The 26,236-nt window shown below is 29.6% G+C and overlaps 1 protein-coding gene across 1 annotated transcript in view; it reads right to left on the bottom strand.

The window, feature by feature from the left end:
- Positions 1–25,997, bottom strand: part of LOC107450122 (pancreatic triacylglycerol lipase) — a 78,900-nt gene extending 52,903 nt beyond the window's left edge. The window contains exon 1 of the mRNA XM_087163609.1: positions 25,661–25,997. Coding sequence (XP_087019735.1) covers positions 25,661–25,706 — 46 coding nt within the window. The 5' untranslated portion in view covers positions 25,707–25,997. The remainder of the gene's footprint in view (positions 1–25,660) is intronic.
- Positions 25,998–26,236: the final 239 nt, after the last annotated feature.

Below are 26,236 nucleotides of genomic sequence, written 5' to 3'. Positions count from 1 at the left end.
ACTTCTTTACGTTTAATAATTTTCAGAACTCCTACAAAAAATTTCCTCAAATTTTTAAAGCAAACTGTAATAATGCGCTTTGTGGTTATGAGTAAATTAAAACCGCACTTTTCAAGGTTTTTAAATTTTAAAACATCTAATTTTATTACAGTCTAAACTGATAGAAACCGATTTGGAAGACGCTAAGAATTTCCTTTAACGCTAATTGCATAAAACGAAATCTAAAAACTCCTAATATAAAACTAATAAATGTAAGATCCTCATCAAAAATCTAAAAACAGGCAACTGTGTACTATTTAACTACCTATCAAAAACTATTAATTGCAGAGTATTGGCATAATTTTGTCTCAAAAAATGAATAGAGTATCTAAAATACCACGTGCTTTACATCGCAAATTGTGATTGGGTGGAAGCCTTGTATTTTACATGCATCGAAAATAACTGTCAAATAAAGTAAGCATCCAACATCAATTTATTTGTGGATATTATTATTTTATATTAATTTGTGAATATTATTACTTAATATTTATTTGCGGATATTATTATTTAACATTTATTTGTGGATACTATTATTTGACATTTATTTGTGAATATTATTATTTAATGCTTTTTTTGTGGATATTATTATTTAATATTTATTTGTGGATATTATTATTTAATATTTATTTGTGGATATTATTATTTAATATTTATTTGCGGATATTATTATTTAATATTATTGCGGATATTTTATTATTATTTATTTGTGGAAATTGTTATTAAAGGATTAAAAGCATATTTAAATTTTCCTTCCCGTCTCTACCCCGTTGAGTTCGTTCGGAAGAGGAAGGCCCTCTTTGAAAACATTATTTATCTCTTTCTCTTACACGTGTATTTATTCAGCCAGCACTTGATAGTGAATGTTGAATAAGACATCTTATTGACAATCCTTATTTACACCAGCGACCATCTTACACCAGCGAATGTCGACATTCAGCATACATCAGCATACTTTTTGCCCATATTCATAGCTGAATCTCCTTTTTAGCGATGCATAAGCGAGCTAATGATATTAGAAAATGAATATTGATTGGATTCGGTGAATAATAACTGAATTTAGTTGTTCACCAAATTGGCTAAATGAATGTCCACATTTATTTGAAGAAGAGGACATTTATTGGATTTCAGACAACGTATTTTAAAAAACAATACTATTAAAATATAATTCAAATATTAATTATTATAATTTTATTCTTTACCGAGGTTGCAATGATGCATTAATGATTCTAACTTCCTGCAAGGAAAAAAGTATGTTAAAGCATCTAAATTATTCCCTCTGAAATTGAAGAAAACGAACGCTATCAAATTAACTGCATGATTAATGCTTATTAAATAAATATTTAATTATTATATGAAACTCTTATAAGCGAAACTGTTAACTTTTCATTCTTTTTTTTCCTAGTACCTGACTAGCATAATGAATATTAATAAATGTTTCATTTTCAGAAGACTCCGGTTTCCTTTGACTTTCCACTTACTATCATCGGAATAAATCCATAAAAAATTTTATCTGACTGAATGCAAAATTAACATGGTTAAAAGAACACCATTTCCAAAAGTTTCCTACATGATCCTTCAAATTATGCCAATAGTTTCGCCATTGTAAAATCTTCCAAAATATTGGATGCTAATAGAAAGATTGTTTACATAGAGTTAAAAGAGCCCGCTCTAAGAATTTCAATTTATTAGCCAGTAAATTAGCCAAATATCAAAAGATGTCGCCTATTTTCGAAATTCTTCTCTAAATACAAATCTTAGCTTTCATATGATTAATTTTTTCCCATAGAAAACTACTTTACGGTAGTTTGTTTCAGGCTTACATTATTAGGACCCAATTCTAATTGGTTACTCGGCGAATTTTCCAAAAATTACTGTAATCGAATAAAAAATACTGATTTGCTTAGAAAAATTCATTTTGACGTAATTTTAAGGATCAAGTCAAATACTATACATTTTTCTTGCAGTGAAAAAAATCATTCGCCAATACTTTCGCCAAAACATAATTTTATTTGCCAAATTTACGATTTTATCGTATTTGATTTGGCGAGGTGGTGAAAGCTATCATCGCATTTGGCTTAGCTGTGTGTTAGTATTGTTGTGTTTCTATTATTTTGATCAACCTCAGAAGATAGAGCCAACGAATATAAGGTCAACTGAGTCAAAATATTTCTACCAATGCCTGATGTAGGAGTTCCATTGTCTTCTGGATTGGTTCTCAAAAAATCACAAATAGTTAAAATTTTGATACAGCCACAAACCCGATATTCATCGGCTGTTCACTATCAATAAAAAATTCAAATAATATCATTCGATTAATAAACTGTATTAGTTTTAATGTATTATTACTCAAAGACTTTTATTGAAATTGCAAACTATCTATGCAATGTGAAAGTAATAACATGCACTTTGTTATCTAACTTCAAAAGAATTTTTTTTTCTCTAAAAGCGATTTTCTCAATAACTCAAGCCTTGGGGTGCTTTATTTAAAATATATAAACAGAAATTTTTTCATTTGCTTTAAATAATGATGATATACATTGATTAAAAAGATATTTCTTGCTAAATTGATATATTCTTATCACTACACGCTTCATTTTTAGAACGTTATCTTTGTGGACTTGTTCTTGCAAATATTATGACGATTGAACTGATCTTTCATCCCTTCATCTTAAAAATGTAAATTCAGAAGCTAAAGTTAGTAGTCCGTCAAAAGGTTTGTAAATAATTACAAACAAGATTTTCTCTTGTTATCTGTTCGTTATCTGTTTATTTCTTCTTTGTTGAAGGCAAATCGTCAGTGGCTTTTCATTTCGGGCAGAGCAAAAAATAAGTTTTTTTTTAAAAAAAATGGGCATAATTTAAAATGCGCGTCTGAAGAAAAGGGATATGGTTGGAAAATAGCGCACGTTTTAAATTGTCATAGCTTGGTTAGAACATTTGACTAATTAAAGAACAATTTGAAGGAAAAATTGACACTTTTAGAAAAAGTGTGGGTTATCTCTATAAAGCTCTAAAACCGTCAGTTGCAAGCAAGGAATTTTGAAGTTTCGTTAACATTTAAAATCATGCCAGTATGATTATTGAGTTCACTATGTATTTATTTAAATTGTTTTCGTTCAGTAATAGTTACAATATTTTTTACAAAAAAAAATCAATACATAGTACAGAATTCGTACACACCTGGAAATAATGGAATGAAAACTGCAATTAACCTTTTGCATTCGAAATTCTTTCAACAATTAAAAAAAATGAACCACTTTCACCTTTGGAATTCTATTAAGGGTTCATACGCACCTGGAAAAAATTAATAACTTGTATCAATTTTGTCATAAAAAAGCTGAAAATTTCTTAAACTTAGCTTCCATTATCGAATTAAAATATATATTCTCCACTTTTGGATGTATATATATTTACTTAAAGAAAATGAAATATTTTGGTAGCAACAAACATAATAATATTAAAAAAATTATATTAATATTACTACCACTTTTCAATTTTTTCCTGGTGCGTATGAACCCTGATTACTGTAGGTAACTTCTTCAAAATATATATTTAGGCTATTATAAAATTTTAGGAACAGGTAGGTGAGATTTTATCAAAGATAGCGCAAATTGTTCAATACAGCTAAGACATTAATGAGAAAAAAGTTTAAAACGAGCCCTTAATACCTTTCTATAGACTCATTTATATTTATCGAGATTAAGATTTCTTTGAAAAACAGAGTGGAAACAAAATAGTTTGTTACCACTTTTTAATCTTTAGTATGATAGGAGAGTTTTCAAACTCATATTTTTGCGTGCCTCGTTTGCAATTAAAGCATATACACTTCGCTATGCATACAAAAACGAAAAGATTCCTGGCAAAAGCGGGTTAATTGTCAGATCAGCAAAGAGTTTAAGTAAAAAATGATAAAATTTTATCAATATTTATTTTAATCTCTCTATTACTATTTAATATGGTTAACATAATCAGTGTAAACATGAATCAGTGTAATTTATGAAATATTAACCGATAAAATTCCTTTTTGTGTGTTTCTTTTTTTCTTTCCGAAGAGATAGAAAACAATAACTCAATTGTTTCAATTTTAAAAATTATTTTGGTGGAACAAAGAAATTAAAGCCTACATTTCGTTATCACTTTATACCAAAAAGAAAATATCGGTAAAAAAAATCCAGGATATCTCCATTTTATTTTATTTTATAACCGTCGTTGAACAGCCGACCCAATTTTGAGTTCACCACTACCAATGTTCAACTCCATAGCCTTCTGATTTTGAACCCGAACACAAGGGAACTCCTGAAACAAGTAGTATTGAGGGAAATTTGCTTTAATGGAGGACTTTTTGATAGAACTAACCCACATTTGCGTAACATGGAAAGGAAAACCACGAAAACCTCCCACGGGATTTGTCTCTATCTTTAGATACATTAAAAACTTAAGGCCGTCACCTAATCAGAATTTCAGATGTAAAGCATAGGATAATTTTGATTGTCTATTAATTTTTTCTCGCAAAATTATACCAATACAATACTGCAAACAACATTTTTTAATTTTTGAAAGATTATTTAAGTGGTTAACAGCAATTAGTTCTTAGAATTTTGATAAGTATCTTTATTTTTATGCAATTTACGTTAGATAAAAGTTTAAGCTTGTTCAAAAACATATAAAAACTGAGAAATGTGCAGTTTTAACTCAAAACCCAAATTGCATTATTTTATTGCTTTAAAGTTTAAAGAAAAAATTCATTTAGGAAGTTTTATGATACCAATATATTCTGGTAAATATGCATGTTTTGTTTTTTCAAAACAATAACTAATGATGAAATAAATGTGCTAAAAATTATTATCGCTTGAAAAAAGATAACTGTGCTCATAAGAGTTAATAGATCACATAGCTGTTAATTCTTCCGGGTTTTTCTGTGGGAGTTTATTTTTATGTTCAAAGTGATAGCAAAACATGTTTTCTGTTACGATTCCATGATTACAGATAAGAATCGAAAGTTTTATGATATCAATAAATTATGATATATATGCATGTTTTATTTCTTCGGGGAAAAAAACTAATAATGAAATAATTATGCTACCAGTTTTTATCTTTTGAAAGAAGAGAACTGTCCTCATATGAAGATAGCAGATCACATAGCTACCAATTCTTCCGGATTTTTTTATAAAGGTTTTTTTTTTCTTTCTAAATGTTAGCAAAATTCATATGTTTTATGCAATTCTTTATGTAATTCGTAATTTAGAATGATTTGGACCACCATTAGATAAGAATAGGCACAAGTGCTGCTTTATTAGGATTTATTTCGCAAAAACAAGGTAGCTCTGTCTATCACAGGGATATCAATTCCTCCGCTTTCTGCAAAAGTATTAACAAATTGGCAGTGAATTAAATATTAAAACTTGTTGAATATGGATAATTACTCCCACTCTTTAAAAGAGTAACACGATTAATAAAGTTTTATCTTACATGATACTTCGATATTTTGATACGTAGTGGTGGAAAAATTACTTAAAAATGAAAAATACTAAACTAAAAATAATAAAATATTTACATACAATATAATATCTATATATATATTTCTCTTACACAGCGATAAAAAAAAAGCCTCATTACAACTCCCCGAATGGCAACGCTAGAAAATAGACCAATGATTACCGCTAAAAATGTCACATGCCAAATCTAGCTAAGATGGCTCAACATATAGCGCTTTTAAAAACGGAAACTGAAATAACCAGGGAGAGCATAAGCTAGGCAGAAGTCTTTGTCGATAGATCTCTATTTTGGTTTTTTGTCGAAAGCGACAAATTGACAATTTGACAATTTTTGATTTATATCACGAATTTATTTGTTTTACTAGAATTTATTTGTTTATGCAGGTTTTTCCATTGCAATTCACTTATTTAAATTTTTAATAGACTTAATTATAGCCGAAATTTTAATCTTTTTAAAGAGATATCAGTTTTAGAAATTTTATCTTAAGATTTTATACTATAGCACATTTCTAATAGATTTAACGAATTACATGTCATTTATTTGAATTCAAATTTATTTTAAGGACTCAGTACTTACTAAAAAGATGTAATTTTTTTTAGAAAAAAAAGTTGTTATATGGATTTGAATGATTGTTTTGAATTCTTAGAATTTTGTGCATTTGCAATGTACCTAAGTTAGTAGCGAGCGAAGCGAGCTTGGTTTGCGGAGCAAACCATATAACATTGCGTAGCAATTTTCGGGGGTTGGCGAGCGTTAGCGAGCAGGGGGCGCAGCCCACTAGTTATATTATAATACATTATAATATAATATTTACAAGAACGAAAAAGAAATATTTACAAGTAGCGGGTCGAATATTTACAAGTGCGGATCCGAATATGACAGTGCAAGAAAGTAATACAAGTTCTTAAATAATCAAAATCAATGACTAATACGGGAGAAGACTACAGTTTTGAATTCTTAGAATTTCGTGCATTTGTAATGTACCTAAGTTAGTAGCGAGCGAAGCAAACCATATAATATTGCATAGCAATTTTCTGGGGTTGGCGAATGTCAGCGAGCAGGGGGCTAGTTATAATTATGTCTAAACAATAAACCATAATTTATTTGATAATTGGTTATTTTTATAAGTACAATGCCATTGAAAAAGAAATAGCAAAATTTGTAAAAAAAATTGTACCAATTTTTTTCTTCGAACTTTTCAACTCAATTTAAAATGACCAAATTCAAGAATAACGAATTATTTTTCCCCCGAAAACTATAGTTATCAGCTTATTTCCTTCAATTTGAGATAATTTATGTACCAAAAAAATTTGATTTAGAATGACACTCTGTTTGGCATAAAATCTCTTATTTTAAGAGTTTCATTTGATAAAACGATTATTGAAAACAAATTTCATTCTTCATATTAAATAATATCAAAATAAAAAGTAGCCTTTTTTTTGGTTAATATGTTTATAGCTGCTGATAAATTTTCTTTATTCCGCCAAAAGATGCTCCATCAATAAGGGTTCAGTAGCTGTAGAAAATTAGGAACGACTGTTCTTGTTCGTAGTTAGTTGTAACTGAAACAGTTCAATGGGTATTTGAGGTAAAACGGATTTGCTAATCGGAAGTACAAAAAATAGCAAAAAAATGATGATAAGAATAAAGAATTATTGTTGTAATATCTGAGCAAAAAAAACTTAATCCTGTTTTTTTTATGTTGACATGGTCATTACAGATGTTTCTCCCATCACACTTCAGAGGATCATCTTTTTCCCACAAAGCCATCGAAAGAAAAAGTTCGAAACATTTCATTAGTTCCATCAAAAACGTAAGCAAGGAAAAGCTTTTCCAATTAGACCGAAAGTTTCACACCTAACACTTTTTCCAAAACACTGCCCAACGATGCTGGTGACCTTATTTTTTTGACTTTTTAAAGAGCAGGCAACTGAAGTTCAATGTCAACCACTTGTTGATATTGGAAATTTGCCTCTATTTCAACAGCGGCCCTACTTTCATTCCTCGTCAAAGATTATTGTTGAATGTTATTTTTAGATTGTGAATGTGGTTTACTGCTGTCATATTAAAGAGAGCATTTAAATAAATCTTTAATTAGGGAGGAACGGAAGCTGAACTCCGTGTCATTTGATATGAAGAATGTCATTCCTATTAATTAAGCAGATATGCATGGAATTCTTGTGATGAGATTGTACGATAGTTTCACAATTAAAGTAGTTCATATTAGAAGTTGGACATAACCCATTATCACTTAAGTCAGTAGTAGTACACGCCGTCAACGTTTAGGGAACTATAGCCTGCGATAACGTTAATAAAACCTTTTTTTAAAAAAAAATTCAATCCATAGTGTTACACGTTTGTTTCATTACAGAATTAACGATTTTTGTATTAAGTAAATAAAAATAAAAAGTAAACAATTAAAATTAATAGTCAATTTTTTTTATTATCTAAGTAGTTTTCAATCGAAGTTAGTTTCATAACCTATGCATGACTTGACGTTGTAGGTAAAAACACTAGGCCTCCCTACAATCAACAGTGGCCTCAATTAACTCTGATAAAGTTTTTTTTTTCTTTTTAATTTTTCTTCAAAATTTAATCCATATTGTTTCTTATTTTGTTTTATAAGCAATTAATAAGTAGGGTTCAAAGAAATTAATAAATTTGACAGAAAACTTATTGCTGAATTGAATTCATAAATTCATAGCGTTTTACGTGTGCTTTATTCGTTAAAATTCCAAAAATTTTGAAACATTTGTGTGCAGTAAATTAAGATAAAAAGTGAATTATAAATGCGCATATTCAATTTTTTGCTATCAAAGTAGCTTCTAATCCAAGTTAGCTTCATACCTTATACATGACTTGATACAGAGGTGTGTAACATTTGTATATTGTGGCCTCAATTAACATTTTTCGTCTTGGAGTAAATTTTTAAAAATCCTGTTTATGAATATTTTATTCGATTGCACAAAAACTGTAGCTTGCAGATAGGAACCAATCGTAGATATGAAATAAGCAACGCGAAAATATCGAAAATCCGTTAAAAAATCTCATGCAGCGGAAATAAAATTGTTCCTAGTGTAAACAATGCAATGTCCGTGTAATATCCCAGTGTAATTTTCGTGATTAAAGTACCTTAAACCCGTGTCATGAGGCTAGTGTGGAGAAAAACAATATTTTTTTAAAAATAAAGTTATTAAAAAATTATACATTCAAATTGTATTATGTATCACTCAAAATGAAATAAAAGCTAGAATTTTAATTTTAAAAAAAACCTAGTAATATGTTCATTAAAATGCTTAGTAAACTTTTATGACAAATACATAAAGATTTTCTACATTAAATGTTTTTTCCCTTTATTCAGAACAATTCTTCATTTTTACTAGCTTTAAATAACTCTTCAAAGTACTGAAAATTAGATTAAAAATTATAATATTTTCGGCATCAAAATAAACACCGACATCAATAAATCCTTCTCTAACCTAAAACTAAAATAACTAACTATTTATCTTTTTAAATACCGTGCAGTCATTTTCCAAGCTATTAGTCAAGGCTACAAATTAGTTTAAGACGTTTCCCGATGTATTCATTATCCTTCTATATTTAAATTAGCACGCTTGACGCTCACTCTATCCATCACACCTCAGCAGTTTACGAGAATGAATAAATGCAGATTATATGGTAATATCATGATTTTTTTTCCTCTTCACAAGTATGGTCATCAGATCTCATGTTCGGGTCATATACTGGAAACGGTCTATACAAAGGTCTTGGCCATATCATATCATATTCATTAGGATATAAGGATAATATGATATTACATTTTTTTTACGGGTCAGTTCCGACTGCAGGTGCTTGAAAGGCGGAGTAGGCTACGGAAGTTCCGTCTTCCGGGATGGGTTATTACTAGTAGATGATGATAGAAAAAGGGAAGAGGTATAGGTTACCGATCCCTCAGCATCGTGTGTAGTGAATTTACCTGCACACAGGTGGCGGTGCGTTTAGTTTATGACCTAGACAGAATTAAAGTATGCACGTATATTTCATCATATAACACTTGAATTTTAAGAACGTGGAGAATGAAGGTCAATAGTTTACCAGAGACAAAGCCCTGTTAAATTACTTGCACACAGTTAATCAAGAGCACTGCCTTACAGCATTTGCGGTAAGATAATTGAAGAAATGTAAAACAGCGAAAAGTATAATTATTTATACTCTTAGAAAATACGAGAATAAGGATGTATTGTATAGTTTTTTTATTCTTCACAATTTAATGCCACTCTAATTTTACATGGCTTGCCCGTCTGGCCAAACAGTAAACAACTACAAACTAAATTTGCAAATATTAGACGGATTTTGATGGTTTTTAAAAGGTTTAGCATGACATATCTAAAAAAAGTAGTGAATTATATACGCCTACAAATTGTTTAGAAATAGTGGTGGATAAAAATCTACTAAATTGAATTTATTAAACCAGGAATTACAATTAATGAACTACCACTTGAAAATATTTATTCGCTGCCCAGAGCACATTGGCATCTCTGGGTATATAAATAAAACTGTTTTTGTGCGCTCGATATTGCATTAATTTCTTCAAACCATTTTAATAACTATAATAACATTAAAAAAATTAAAAATTTACTCTAGTTACGTGTTTTTAATAATCTTGGCCACCCCGGTCACCGGTGACCCCCGTGGCGCTACGTACAAACTCAGTGCCGGTCACCGGTGACCCCCATTCAAGGTGTTAATACCAAAAATTTAGAATAAATTTCATAGTGATGCAAACATAGCGTGCTAATTAAGAATTTGCCTCCAAACGCTTCCTCTTGCTATGTAGGTATTATTATAAATATTAGTATACACCCAGATGCCACGGGTGACTAAAAATATAAAAAGTGGTGGTAAATTCAATTCATTTTTGTTCATTTATAATATCTTTAATTAGTACTCTCGATATCTCAAAGTTGAAGGGACGCTAAAAAAATTTCGAGTTAGCGAGTTTTCGAGATATAGAAGTTCAGAACTAGATATGTTCTAAAAAGTAGAAAAATATATTCTGCATAAAAATATATTCTGCATATATTACTCTAAAAAGTAAAGTCAAGAAACATAAGAATAACTAATAAATAATAAGTAATGATAAATGATTATAAGTATAAATACAACAATGATAATTTTATTTTTAAAAGAAAGACAAAAATAATTATGCTTTAATTGGAAAAGAATTGGTGTACAATAAACCTACATTGTGATTTTTCCGAACAAATTCGTTTTCTATTTCGTACAAAATTCGATATAATTAGGTTTTGAGAAGAAACTCTTCGATATGGTAATTCAAATTAACATTAGGGGGATATACTAATGCTAAGGGGAAAAATATATTTTTGATATAACAAGGTTTTCGAGATATCGAGAGTATACTGTATATCGTAATTACCATTATGTATATCGTATACTGTATATATACTGTATATCGTATTACATTTCAAATTATTCATATTTAAAGACAAAACATTCTTTGCAATCACTTTCGATGGTAAACTAAAAAAAAAAATATACTAAAAAAGGTTGCTAATTTTAATATCTTATTAACAATAGTTTGAATTTTATTAACAGCTTTTTTTTTTCTTTTTTTCTTTTTTTTTTTTTTTTTTTTGCATTTTCAGTGGCCCGTGGCAACCCTGCATACATTGTATAGGAATAAATGAAATATTCAAAAATAACTGAGGAACCTAGTGGACAAAGCAAAGAAGAAGGGCTGCCAGCTTACTACGTTTTTTTTTTATTTTTTTTTTAGGAAAATCTCTTCCAGGGGTGGCTAAGTTAATGTTTTAATGTATATGATTTTTTATGTTTAGCAAATTTGATCTAAAATTATTTTCCAAGCCACGACTTGTAAATGATTTAAAAGTTCGAACGCAACTTTATTCCAGCTCTCTTAACAAAAATTACCAAAAATTATTAAGTTATTGCTTTTAGCTGTCAATTTCTCTAAAAAAGATTTTGCAAAAAGCGCAGTAGTTTGCAGCCCTGGGTAAAAGACATTTTCAGTGGTATTTATTAATCAGAAAAAAAAAACATTAAATCGTCCAATTAATACGGGTATATTTAATGCTAGAGAATTGTTTTTGCTTTCATTTCAATTTTAACATAACTAATACAAATGGAAAAAACCTTTTAGAACAGCTTTGGCCTGTGCTAGGCTGTCATACTAATTTATATAACCGTCGTTGAACAGCCGACCCAATTTTGAGTTTACGACTACTTATATTCAACTCCGAAGCCTTGTAATTTCAACCCAATCCAGAAGATAAGGTAACCGTTCGATCAAGTATTGGAAGAAATGTGCCTTCGTGGAGGATTTTTTGATGGAACCAACCCGCATTTGCTTTACATGGAGAGGAAAACCACTATTGGGGATATTTTACTTCAATACCATGGTAACCCAGGATCCGTCAACCACTGAGGATATTTTGCGTGAGCACTGTGGTCAGTGCGAGCAAGGTGTGGCATTAGTATCGACCAGCCATCGCTGAGATTCAAATCCCCAGACCCACCGCGTCTCAGTCATACTAATATTTTAACTATAATTATAACCGTTGTTAAACAGCAGACCCAACATTTGGGTTTACGACTTTGGGTTCAACTACATAGCCTTGTAATTTTGAACCCAATCCAGAAGACGAGTAAACTTCTGGATCAAGTATTGGGAGAAATTTGCCATCGCGGAGGACTTGTTGATGGAACTAACCCGCATTTGCGTTACATGGAGAGGAAATCCACCAAATACCTCCACGGTTAACCTGACGGCAAGGGGACTCTAACCCATGATCCGTCTACCACTGATGATATTAAGTCATCACTGTGGTCGGTGCAAGGCGGGTGCAGAGTTCGTATCAACCAACCATTGCTGGGTTTCGAACCCGGTTCACCTCATTGGAAGGCAAACACTCTATCCCCTGAGTCATCACGGCTCCTGTCATACTAATAGTAGCAAAAGAAAGTTTTTTTTTTTTGTAAATGAGCCATAACATTTAAAGCCATAACAATTAAAAATAAATGTAATATTTTTGTTTAACTGTTAACTTTTACTTTAGTTACATTTTCCCCATAAAACACAACTTCAGAGATTTTTAAATTAAATTTTTAATTATTAATAAAAGGAACTTAAACTACTTTTCACGGCAGTTTATTATTTTTCACGCTTATCGCCATGCAAAAGCATGCAGAAACATGAGTAAAAAAAATGATAGATTTTAGAAAATAAATGTTGATGATTGGCATTAAATTTTATTTTTATAAAAATACGAGTCATTAACGGACCCTTCACAAAATATTTTAACTTAAAAACGGACACCTCACAAAATGATTTTCCTTTTAATCGGATCCTTTACAAATTTGTTTATCTACATTATTGTTTTGTTAATTGAATAAACCCTTCCCAAGGCAGAAAACAAGAAAGATGGATGTAAACGAATTACGTTTTGTCTTCGGCAGACGATTTTTCCATTATTCGTCCGAAATGAATATTCTGCGTTCAGCAGTAGAGGCTAAATAACAAATATATTTGTATGTTGCATCTCTAATTTCGAAGCAGCAATTGCTGTTTTTTTTTTTTTTTTTTTTTGGAAAATTTAATTTTTTTTACTATAATTTTACAATGCTGAGCATAATCTGGTATCTATTTATAATTTAAACAACTCCTTGAAAAAGTTTTTTCATCATCATCATCATCGAAATATATCTGGGCGCCTGGGGCCGTTAGCGGCCTTTTTCCCCTTCGTCTTGTATTGTGGTCTTTAAGGTGGTTCTTTCTGGTAATTGGAATGCAATTGGAATAAAAGGAAATTAAATATTTTGTATTTTAGTTAAAACTACGTCACTACAAAAATGAGCTGCCATTGGTCTGAGGTTGAAAACATTTTTTGCAATAACCGGACCCTATTTGTTCAAGTTCATAAAAGCAGGACCCTGGTAGAAAGAATGTGAGTAATTTTTTTCACAATTTCACAAAAACAGGACGTTTCGCAAAATATCTGGACTGACCCCCTGATAAGTGAAACAGATTTATAAAAGTTCAGTTAAACAGATGGTCATGTTTATAAATCCCTAATAAGAAGTTTTATATCGCATCTATTTGTTTCAACGGTTAGAAAAAGTATTTTGTCTAAACCTCAAATGTTGGAGAAGATATGCAATTGTTATAAAACGAAAGTTCTAACGCCCAAACTGAATGAATGTTAACTGTTGATACAGATTCCAACTTTCAAAACCTTCCTCAGACAGACAGACAGACAGAAACACACTTTCTCCTCACCCCCGACACCCTCTTGCCTGAACTAAGGTCAAAAAACCCATTTTACATCCTTGTCTACATCTGATGCTAATGTATTTTATCGGAATCATACATTTGGAAAACCTCGCCAAAAATTTCGCCATAGTTATCGTTCTTCCCCCATTGTGGAGATAATACAGCTTTCTTCTTACAATTAAAGATAAATTTTAGGATAACAAAGAATGGACTAATTTTTCATTATCTTAACTTTACCCTCAAATTTGAAGTCACAAATGAATTTGGAGAGATCTTATGGGAAAGAATGAGCTATAAACTATGTTTCTGCTGGGATGAGAACGCTTGAAATAATCTTTATCGTGAATTGTATTTTATGCTGGCTCGTCGGATGAATTAAATTATAGTTTCATTTTTTACCAAGTTTAATACAGCGAATTGAATCTTTATGAGGAAATCGAACTTTTCCAAAAACAAAATGAAAGCTATATAAAGGACTGATTTTTAAATAATCACTATTGGCTCTTTTACTTAACATCCAAGGAAAACTCAAAGCATGTGTTTTGTAAAAATAAATTATTAACTTTAAATAACTATTGATATTGTTGTAAAAGAACTGTTGAACTAATATTGTAAACTAATATTTAGTTCACTTTTCACCATCATCACTTAAAACACAATAAGAGAACTAAGTGGTCGCCAAATGGTGTTCCACGGAACCCTAGAGTTCCACTGAAAGGTCACAGGGGTACCGTGACTTAAAACTTTTTTGAACCAGTAATGATTTTTTGAAACCTGTAATAGATTTGTATCCCACCAACAATCCATTATTTATTTAATATTAAGGTTATTTTTAGGAAATTATTTATGTATAATTGCAATAAAATAGAAATAGGAAATTTTAAAAAATATAATTTTTACCAATAACAATACATTAAATAAATTTCTAAATGATATGCATTTGCAAATTATAGCATCAGTATTTCTATTCGAAATTTGAAATTCAAAATAAAATTACCAAATTTAAGAATAAAGAATTATTTTTCTCCTATAACCTTTCTCACAATTTATAACAGATTATTATGCAAATATATATAGTTCAGCTTATTTTCAGCAAACAGTTATTTTTCAAATATATATAGTTAAGCTTATTTTATTCAGTCTCAACTAAAACGACAGAAACTACTAGACTTAACTTATACAGCAAAAAACGTCGCTTCTGCAAATTTTCGAATTCAACGGCCTAACATAAAACCAAATTTTTAGACTTATTGATGAAACGATGATAAAATTTCATTCATATGATATGTTCCTAAATTAATTTGAAGTTTTTTTTTCTTCTTTTATTTAGTTATTTTGCATTTTTGCACCTGCTAATGAAAGTTTTTTTGAAAGTCAGGGTTCCCCAAAAAGATGTTCGATCATTTAGGGTTCCATAGCTGAAAAAAATTGGGGACCGCTGAGAAGACAATCCGTTCCTTTTATGTTTGCTTAAAATAAAATGTAATAATAGTTAGAATTATAATAAATTAACCATATTAATAATGGAAACAAAAATCTTCTGGAAAACTGATATATAAATGAACAAAAATGCTGGTATATCAGTGTGCCCACATTCTGGGAAAATGCAAAAAGTGGTGACAAATATTTTATGAGGTCATCGTAAATTTTATAAACCTTAATTTCACGTTAGTTTCAGGAATTTCGTTCGCCAATTACTACTTTGCTATTATTTTACAAGTATTTTTAGCTTATATTAATTAATTAAAACATTTTGTTTCCTTGATTCTTTCTTTAACTTTTCATTTCTTTAACTTTATATTTTTCTGGAATATAGCTACCCCACATACATGTCTTTCTGTTAGGCACCACTTTAGATTTTAAAAAGTTTAATGGTTTGGCTATTAAACCAAGCACTCATATTTATATCATTAGTATATTACGGTAGACAGAACTATCTTATTTCTGCAAAATTAAATCATTGCAGAGATGCCAACTTGCTCCGGACAGCAAATAAATATTTTAAAGTGGTAGTTTATCAATTGTGATTCTTGGTTAAATAAATTCAATTTAGTAGATTTTTATCCACCATTATTTCTAAATAATTCGTAGGCTTATATAATTCGCCACTTTGTCGTACATATATCTTTGGGCAGCTGCGTGAAGGACTTGTGCCCAATTTTTGTGCCCAATTTGACCCAGGTGCCCAATTTTTTATAAATAAAGTAAAAGTAAGTACATATGTCTTTCACTTTTTATTTTATGGGTTTTCTGCGCTGTCCAGGTGCCCAATTGCTTATAAATAAAAGTCCCGCAGTGGACTGATCGTTAAGACACCGTTCTCATCAGATCACCGAAGTCAAGCATCACTGGCTGCGGTCAGTGTGCGGGTGGGTGACCCACTTGGATCAGCCTGCGTAGGGACTGAGGGTGTGCGGTATTGGTCCTCGTTAAACTGTGCTACCGTAAAGTGCTCGACTTCGCGTGCAGGTCGTTGGGCTACCGAAGCGGGGGTGCCATCCCGTCTGCAGAGAATCAAAATTGTGATGGCATGTCTTCGGATCATCCTCAGGGATGTTTCCCAGACCGTCGCCAATAGCCCATTGTGCAGCTCCAGTGCGACGTAAATCAACAACAATCTTATAAATAAAATAAAATTTCTTATGTCATGCTATACGTTTAAAAAAGCAAGCAAAAATAGTCAAATATTTGCAAAATTTACTTTGTAGTTATTTACCGTTTTTTAAATTATTTTGGCTTGTCCGGTGCAGTTGGCATCTCTGCCATTGTTGTGAAACACTTGTGCACCAACCTTTTTCTCTTTTTGAAAAAAGGAACATGAACGTTTAAAAAAAAACGCTTGGCAGAAATAGGTGAAGGAAGACATAATTATCGACAAGTAATTATTAGTTATATGTGACAGGACATGACAAGTCGTGGTTGTCAACCTCTTTTAAAACCAATTTATTTAATAAGTGAGTGAACATTAAAACATACAATTTACTACAACAAAAAAAAGTTTTGAAAAAAACATAGAATTTTGTAAATTTATTGCAATTCCAAGAAGTCGCCCTGATAAAGCGATCTTGCACTTCCGCAAAATGCACTGTCACATCGAGGTAGCGGGTTCGAATCCCGCCGAAATGCTGCATGTATCTTTGAAACTAAAAGTTGCACTTGATAATGAGTCAGGGAAGCAAACTGCTTCAGACACACCAAAATAATTAAAAAAAAAACGGTAAATAACTACAAAGTAAATTTTGCAAATATTTGACTATTTTTGCTTGCTTTTTAAAAGGCATACCCTCCAACTTATGAGGATTTTGAAAATAATTCTTTCTAGTGCTAGCGAACCAAAGTAGACATTTTTAAAGCAAATGGATCTCTCATAAAACTTTTATCCGAACTTAAGAATCTAGCCATATGGCCTGCACTTTTATAAGTAATAGTGGACAAGTTACGCTAAAATTAATTTTTTTTAAATATTAAGACTTTAATTTTGCTACCGTCTGAAAAAAACATTTCTGAAATTACGGAAATTCCGTAGCAGTAGGAGGGTATGAAAAGGTATAGTATGACAAAAATTCTAAAAAGTGGTGAATTATATAATCGTACGAATTATTTAGAAATAGTGGTGGATGAAAATCTTCTAAATGGAATTTATTAAACCAAGAATATCAATTGATAAACTACCACTTTAAAATATATATTTGCTGTCAGGAGCAAGTTGGCATCTCTGATGAGTACACAAGCCTGCATATGTATGTGCAACTATAAAATAAAATAAATAAATTGCTATTCGCGACAAATAAACATTCACTTTAACACGTCGAATGCCATGGGGGTCACCGGTGACCGGCGAAGCCAAGATTATTAGTAACACATAATTCGAGTTGATTTTTTAATATTATTACCGTTTCTAAAATGGTTTGAAACAATTAATGCAATATAGAACGCATAAAAATAGTTTTATTTATATAGTCAGAGATGCCAACTTGCTCCGGAAAGCGAATAAATATTTTCAAGTGGTAGTTTATTAATTGTGATTCATGGTTTAATAAATTAAATTTAGTAGATTTTTATCCACCATTATTTCTAAACAATTCGTAGGCTTATATAATTCACCACTTTTTTCAGATTTGTCATGCTAAACCTTTTAAAAAACTAATGAAATCTGCCTAACGTTTACAATTTTAGCTTGCAATTTTTTACCGTTGTGGCCAGACGGGCAAGCCATGTAAATTTAACTTGGCATTCAACGTGTTAATATTCTCCGATCTAAACCCAGAAAGGCGTAAGAATAGCTTAACAATATACATGTCTGAAATACAAACATGTTTTTTACTTCTAATGATGAAAAAAGGTATAAAACGAAAAAAAACTTGCAATCGCATATAAAATGCAACTGTTTATTCCAAATCAAGTGGAAAAAAAATCTTTTGCAAAAAGAAATTTTGAATTTATGTGTAGATTATTTTCAAATTTAAGACCCGGAAGACACCACACAACTTCCATTTTTCTCCGGAACTCTTTAATTTAAAATAAACCGTTGTATAAATTTGTAAAGCATAGTAAAACAAATTCAAAGATCAGCTGCAAACAAAGGTCTCAGAAGAGAGGACTTTTCAAAGAAATTCACGCTTATTACCAAGAGGAATACCTTTTTTCACGTAACGCGTAACACTCTGTTTACCACAAATTGTGAATAAAAGATGGATCTTCGTCCACAAAAAATGCCATAATTTGGACAAGAAGAGCACCAGAGCATACAGACAAATAGGATAAACAACTCACGCACCGCGTGTGTGTGTTCGAAGAAAATAGAATATTGCGCAATTAAAGAGCACTCATTTCGAAGTTATTTAGGAAAATCCCTTTCTTTCGAAGTCCATAAAGCTGGTCATTATCCATCTAGATATAATTAATGGGTATTTGAAAGCGAGGAATTGGGATTATCTTGTCATAAAGTTGGTTCACTCGTAGACTTGCCTGAGTTTGAGAATTTATTTTAGGTAATGATTTAAGCGTGTATTTGTTTTAGTGGCTTAAGAAAAAGCTGTCTTTAAAATATACAGAGGTTATAATTTATATGACCCAATTTAGAGTCGGGTAAACGAGGCCGGTAATAAATTTTATTCTTTGAAAGCGAGCTAGATACATTTATATCTCTGTCAAGACGATGTAAAAAAAAATAAAAACTAAGTACGGAGAAAGGATAGACTAGTTTCACAGGAAATGAATTACGGTTTCACTTTAAAACTTTCACAATAGAAAACAATAATTTGTATCGAAACATGTAGCAGATTATAATAACTCTCTTTTATTAAAATATTATCAAGATGCAGTATTCTTGTATTAAAACGTGCTACAGATTATAATTATTTTGTATTCGAGATGATATAAACAGCATTCTCGTATTAAAATTTTCTACAGATCATAATAATACTCTTATAATAAGTTATTATCGAAATGATATAAATAATATTATTTTATTAAAAAAGATTTATAATAATATTGTGATAATATAATTCGCATATTATCCCCTTAATGGGCCCTTTATTTCTAGTAAAGGTAAATTAAAGTATTTTTGGAATTGAAATTGTTTTAAGAACAGTAAGTGATATAAAAAAAACTCATTTAGTTTATAAAAATGTCATTTTTTTGGTGGTAAATATATTTAACATGACCTATTAGGAACTTACTGTCTTTTATTTTTCTTTATTTATAAAATAAATTCCTTAAATGCTGCAAACTTCAAAAGGAATTATGTATTTTATAACTTTTATGCGTTTTTTAAAAGTGACAAATGGTTACCAATTTTATTCAAACTCACTTCAAGAAAACTGAAGTTATTGAAAAATGGAAACCTAAATTAAAAGTGGTAACACTTGGTGGTAAGTATACTTACCACGGCATTCAAAAGGGTTAAATCTCTATCAGAATCATATAAATAATGTTCTTGTATTAAAACATGTAACAGATTATAACAATATTTTTAATAAAACATTGTCGTAATTCAGTGTTTCCCAAACTTATGACTTTTGTGTACCCCTTTTAAATTTCTCGTAACGCTGTGTACCACTAATTAAAAAATGATTGTATTTTTTACTATAAAAGAATTGCACAAAAGGTAAAAATCACAACTGGCTGTTGACACCACTTATTATAAACTGCTAACTCTGCAAAAAATAGCCAATAGAAAAATACGTAAACGTAAATCTATATGGCTATCTTTGTTTTTAAATAAAATTTTTTGAAATTTTCCTTTGTTGCAAGATATTTCGCTTACGAACGCGTACCCCCTCTAAACTGTTCCCGTACCCCTAGGGGTACGCGTACCACACTTTGGGAAACACTGTCGTAATTGATCAATAAGATCCTTGCACTAGAACATTCTACAAATTTTAATAATATTCTTATTCTAATACATTATTGGAATGATATAATAGTATTTTTACACTAAGACTTTCTACAGATTATTACTAATAATATTCTTATATTAAGACATTGATGGAATGATATAAATTACATTCTTGTATAATAGCATTACATTTAATATAAATAATATTCTTGTTTTAAATATTCTATAAATTATTACAATATTCTTACTTTAAGACATTCAGCCAATTATAACATTATTATTCAAGAAAAAATTGTCGGGTTGGTACAATAACATTCTTGCATTAAAATATTTTACAGATTATTATAATATTCTTGTGTAAAAACTTTATTGGAATGCTAAATTGCATTGATATGTTTGACAGATTATTTTTATTGTAATATTACATTCTCATATTAAAGATTATTGGAATGACATGATTTGAATTCCGGCTTGCCACGGGTGACTGAAATGCAAAAAGTGGCGATTAATAAAATTCAAAATTATAATAAAATGGGTTAAAATTAGCAACTTTTTATAGCTTATTTTTTCAATGTATTTTCGAAAGGGATGTATTGGTTTCGAATGTAAATAATTTGAAATGTAAGTCATAGTGGTACCTACGATTGAATAATTATAGAGATAATAATTAATTAAAAATGAAATGAGTTTCTACCACATTTTACATTTCTACCACATTTTACACCTGTGGCATCCCTGGAATTCAAATATTTTCAATTAACAAATATATTCTTATTTTAAAAGATAATTGGCATGATAAAAATAATACAGATTTTTTTTTCAAAAAAAATTGAAATGACGACGATAACTAAAGCAAAAATCATACCTGCCAACTTTCACTATTTCCAAGAATGTATTTTCCTAGAGGTAATAAAACAATTACCAAAAAAACTATCTTATTCAAAAATATATTTATATTGATAAATTCGCTTACGTAAAGACTATTATGCTTTTTTATATACCTATATGTAGTGTGGACAAACTCCTTTATAATTGTTATCAAAATTCAAAGAGTTTAATGGAATAACATGAGTTTTGCAACCACTTTAAATATGAAAATAAAATCTACCAGGAAAACTGGAAAAGTAGGGAGCTATACAAAAACTAAGCCAATAAAGCCCATTTGTGAACTCTATTATAAAAGATGAAGTAAATAATGTACAAAAAAATTTGAGGTTTTAACTATTCTTTTTTTTTTTTCATTCCTTCAGAAACATTATAAATTCGGCGTATTGTTAGAGCAATTTATATATTTTAATTCTAAAGATTAAAGGATTGTAAAACAAAGATTAAAGAATAAAAGCAATTTTTAAAGATTAAAAGCTTGTAACAAAGATTAAAGATTAAAAGCTTGACTCAAAGCAGATGGTATATTACAGATGCAAATTTGTTGGAATGTTTAGAATTTCGTTGCTTATAAAGATATTTTGAGATTGTAAAGATATTTTTAGAATATGATTTTTTTTTACGAATTTGTATGTTCATTCGCCTAAACTAGAACGATTGCGAATTCGGAAATTTAAAACTTGTGACAAAGATTAAAGATTAAAAGTTATTTTTAAAGATTAAAAGCTTGACTCTAAGCAGATGGTACATTAGAGATTTAATATGCAAATTAGCTGGAATTTTTACAATTTCATTGTTTATATATTTATTAAAATTTAAACCCTTTGATTTTTTTTTTAAGAATTTGTATGTTCAATCGCCTAAACTACAACGATTGCGAATTCGGAAATTTAAAACTTGTGACAAAGATTAAAGATTAAAAGTTATTTTTAAAGATTAAAAGCTTGACTCAAAGCAGATGGTACATTAGAGATTTAATATGCAAATTTGTTGGAATGTTTAGAATTTCGTTGTTTATATATTTATTAAAATTTAAACCCTTTGATTTTTTTTTACGAATTTGTATGTTCAATCGCCTAAACTAAAACGATTGCGAATTCGGAAATTTAAAACTTGTGACAAAGATTAAAGATTAAAAGTTATTTTTAAAGATTAAAAGCTTGACTCAAAGCAGATGGTACATTACAGATTTAATATGCAAATTAGCTGGAATTTTTACAATTTCATTGTTTATATATTTATTAAAATTTAAATCCTTTGATTTTTTTTTTAAGAATTTGTATGTTCAATCGCCTAAACTAGAACGATTGCGAATTCGGAAATTTAAAACCTGACTTTAAATTCATTAATAACAAGAATTAGAATTTAAAAGAAAAAAATGCTCTATCATTGATATGTTTTTTTTTTATGTACCATCGTTCTGCGTCGTTCAACAAAGAAAATAAATTAGTATCACCTGCCTTAACCTTTCGGGTTCGAGAGGTGATCCTCAGTCACCATTTTAATTCATATCTAAATTCGTATCTTATTTCATATTCATATCTAAAATTCATATTTGTATCTAAAAGGAAAACTTTATTTGGATTCCCTTTCAATAGGAGACTAAAAGAACAGGCCAAGGTGAGTTTGCTAATTTTAATCTCCTTTAATAGATTTTTGCTAATTAATAATCAACACTTTTTATATTTTTAGTCGCCTTTGGCATCCATGCTACTGTAAAATATCTACCACTCTGAATTCTAAAACTTTCGCAACCTTATGTTTTGTAACCAATTTATTTACAGAGATGCGAACTTGCTCCACTTAGTAATAAAATATTTTTTTAGTGGTAAAGAAAATTAAGTCATATTTAGTTTAGTATTTTTAATTTTAAGTCATTTTTCCAACATTACATGTCAAAAATTAAAAGCATCATATCAAAGGCAACACAATTACAAGTATCTCGTGGAGACACTTTTAAAGAGTGGGCGTAATTATCCTTATTATACAAGTTATACTAGTTAATTCGCTACCAATTTATCAAAATTTTTGCCGATTGCAAAGCAGCTGGCATCCCTGTATTAATGGGTTCTGGGTTTTACCTTGTAAACTTTTAATGACTGTGTTCGTTTTTTTTTTTTTTTTTTTTTTTTTTTTTTTTTTTAAGCTATTTGTAGAACCTTAACGCAATGATAACAGCATACCTGCATATATTAACCCTTTAACGGGCCCTTTATTTCTAGTAATGGGAAATTAAAGTATTTTTGGAATTTAAATTGTTTTAAGAACAGTAATTGAAATAAGAAAAAAAAACTCATTTAGTTTATAAAAATGCCATTTTTTTTGGTGGTAAATATATTTAACATGACCTATTAGGAACTTACTGACTTTTATTTTTCTTTATTTATAAAATAAATTCCTTAAATGCAACAAACTTCAAAAGGAATTATATATTATATAACTTTTATACGTTTTTTAAAAGTGACAAATGGTTACCAATTTCATTCAAACTCCCTTCAAGAAAGCTGAAGTTATTGAAAAATGGAAACCTAAATTAAAAGTGGTAAAACGTGGTGGTAAGTATACTTCCCACTGCCTTCGAAAGGGTTAACGCAATGATAACAGCATACCTGTATATAACATCATCACAGCATAACTGTTCCGGATTTTTCGAAAGATTTTATTTTTATATTTAATGTGACAGTTTAACTTTTGTTTTTACGCTTGAGTCTTGTTTTAATAAATTTGTCTTAATATAATTTTGACTGCCATTATATTTAAATAGTTTCAACGTTCATAAAAAGGTCAAGTAGTTATCTTGTTGCATTTTAAATGATCTTGTAACCCACGCCTGAAATTGTACATTTTCGGCTAGTAGCCACTATTTCCTGAAACCTAATGATTCGGTAACCTTTATGGATACGTCATTTTTATTTAATAGTCACATTTTGCAATTTTCTTTTTCTTTCTTTTTTTGCTCGGATTAAGTATTTTTTTTAAAATTTCATATTAGAAATAATTTACCGGTTTAAAATAGTTAATTCACCAATAAAAATAAAATAAATATGCGACAAAATTTAAACATAATGAATTTAGTTAAACATACTGAAATACTTGAAAATATTTAGGTAGGCGAACTACATTTAATGTATACATTACAACTTAGAAATATGTGAATATGCGTGAACTCTCCTTCCATATGAATCTTTCCAACAAAAATTGACGGATTCCGAAAGGTCAAAATTTTGAATGGAAGCATTGGACATTTTAGTGAAAATTCTCTTTTTCAGAATCTTTCTAAATTGATGTACTTTTATTATTTACCGATTTTCAAAGCAAAAGTGACCAGTTACTTATTTAATTGAAGTCGCCACTTTTTCTTTTTTTTCTTTTCTTTTTTTTTTGACTCGTTCAATAATTATTTCTCGACCACTAGAAAAAGTTGGCAGTTGGTATGTAACAGTAGTCGTTGCATCATATTAAAATTATGTAAACTATTATTTTTCATATAATCCTATTATTTTAACTATCATTTGAACTATCCTAACCACATAACTATATGTAAAAAAAAATTCTAGAATGCAATGTAAAAACGGTAGGAGCTGACTGCATTATATTTCTATTTACTTATAAACTTATTCACTAATTCACAAATCCAATGATTCATCCTTTCGTTAATTTATTCATATATATTTCTTTCAAATTAAAAATTTATTGTTAGTTTTAAGCGTTCAGACTTAACCAACTGTTGCTACCTCTTAAAAAAATTTTGAGACTGTGAGAACTCTGTTTAAATGTACTAGCCCAAATCTGTAATATTAAAACCCTAAATTTGCTACCACTAGAAAAAATTTCCTGGCGAAGAACTGCAAGTTTACATCACAGCAACTGTTTGAATAATTTATTTTTCAAGGTTAGTAAATCAACTATTTTTTTAATAAAAAAAAATTTTTAAAAACAAAATTTATACAAAAAAATATACATAAATGTTGCTAACACAAAATATTGCTAGAAAAACTTTTCTCCGTGACCATATTAGCAAGGATCATACAAGTCCACAAAAGGATATATAAAAGTTAGAGTGGTAGCAAGCATTGGAAGAAACTTCATTTTTCTCATCTTTTTTTCGTTAAGAATTCATTATTTTTCAGCTAGAGCTAGACGGCTAGACCTTTTCCTTAATTCGTACGTGCTATATTAATTTTTACTAGTGGTAACAATGAGTCGATCAAACTATATAAAGCAAAACACGTTATGGTGTAGTTAATCCACTATTTTTACTAGAATACAATTTTAAAATTTACGGACGTAAAAGACTCCACTTAGATTTCCTTCTTCTCAACAAAAATAAATAAATCAGTTAATTAAAATAAATAGATGAAGAAAGGAAAAATATATATTAGAAGTTAAAAAATATAAATTTGTAAAATAAATACATATAATTTTTTTTAAATACTGTACTGATATTTAAAAATTTAATTACTATAAATATTAAATAATATATTAATATTTAATCACATAAAAATATTTTTTAAACCAAAAATAGCATATTATTTTTATTACTTTGCTTTGAAATAAATAATAAATAATGGCTTATAAATTCGACTCACCTAAGAACAGAGCGGGAAAATTTAATATCCTATATACGAACTTCATCTTCCTTGCATTCTAATGAAGAACGGAGTCCCTCATCTTTTCCGTTCACTTCGTATTTATTAGCACTTAAATTAATCTGAGAATCGTCTGCTCGTTACTCACATTGAAATTAAAATGGAAGAAAGAAAAAAAAGCGGAAGGCACGAACGGGTTGACTTGCCGTATCGCACGCTTCCGAAAAATCATCCACAAGGTCAATTATTCTGGAGAACTGCCCAAGATGAGGTACGAAGTCAACACTTATCCAGCAAGAAAATAAAAGCGGTGAATTTTTTCAGACCCATTTACAACAAACCATTTTGAGGTCGAGTTTTGACTTTTTTGTTTCTCTTGTTCTTTTTCACTCCGTTTCGTTCGCGCGCTTCATTCTCGCCCATCCGATCGTCTGCAGGTTGTAATATCGTTTGAAACTAAACGTATCGGATTGTGGGGTTCGGAAAAGCACTAACCTAATTCGTTGAAAATAAAAACAAGAACCATCACCTCGTTATTGTTGTTTACGGTAGAAAGATGAATGAATATTTCGTATG

This window comes from Parasteatoda tepidariorum, chromosome 5 (genome assembly GCF_982258835.1).
Source record: "Parasteatoda tepidariorum strain Cologne lab strain chromosome 5, Ptep-v5.0, whole genome shotgun sequence".
Taxonomy (NCBI): domain Eukaryota; kingdom Metazoa; phylum Arthropoda; class Arachnida; order Araneae; family Theridiidae; genus Parasteatoda; species Parasteatoda tepidariorum.
This window is presented reverse-complemented; position numbering and strand designations above follow the sequence as displayed.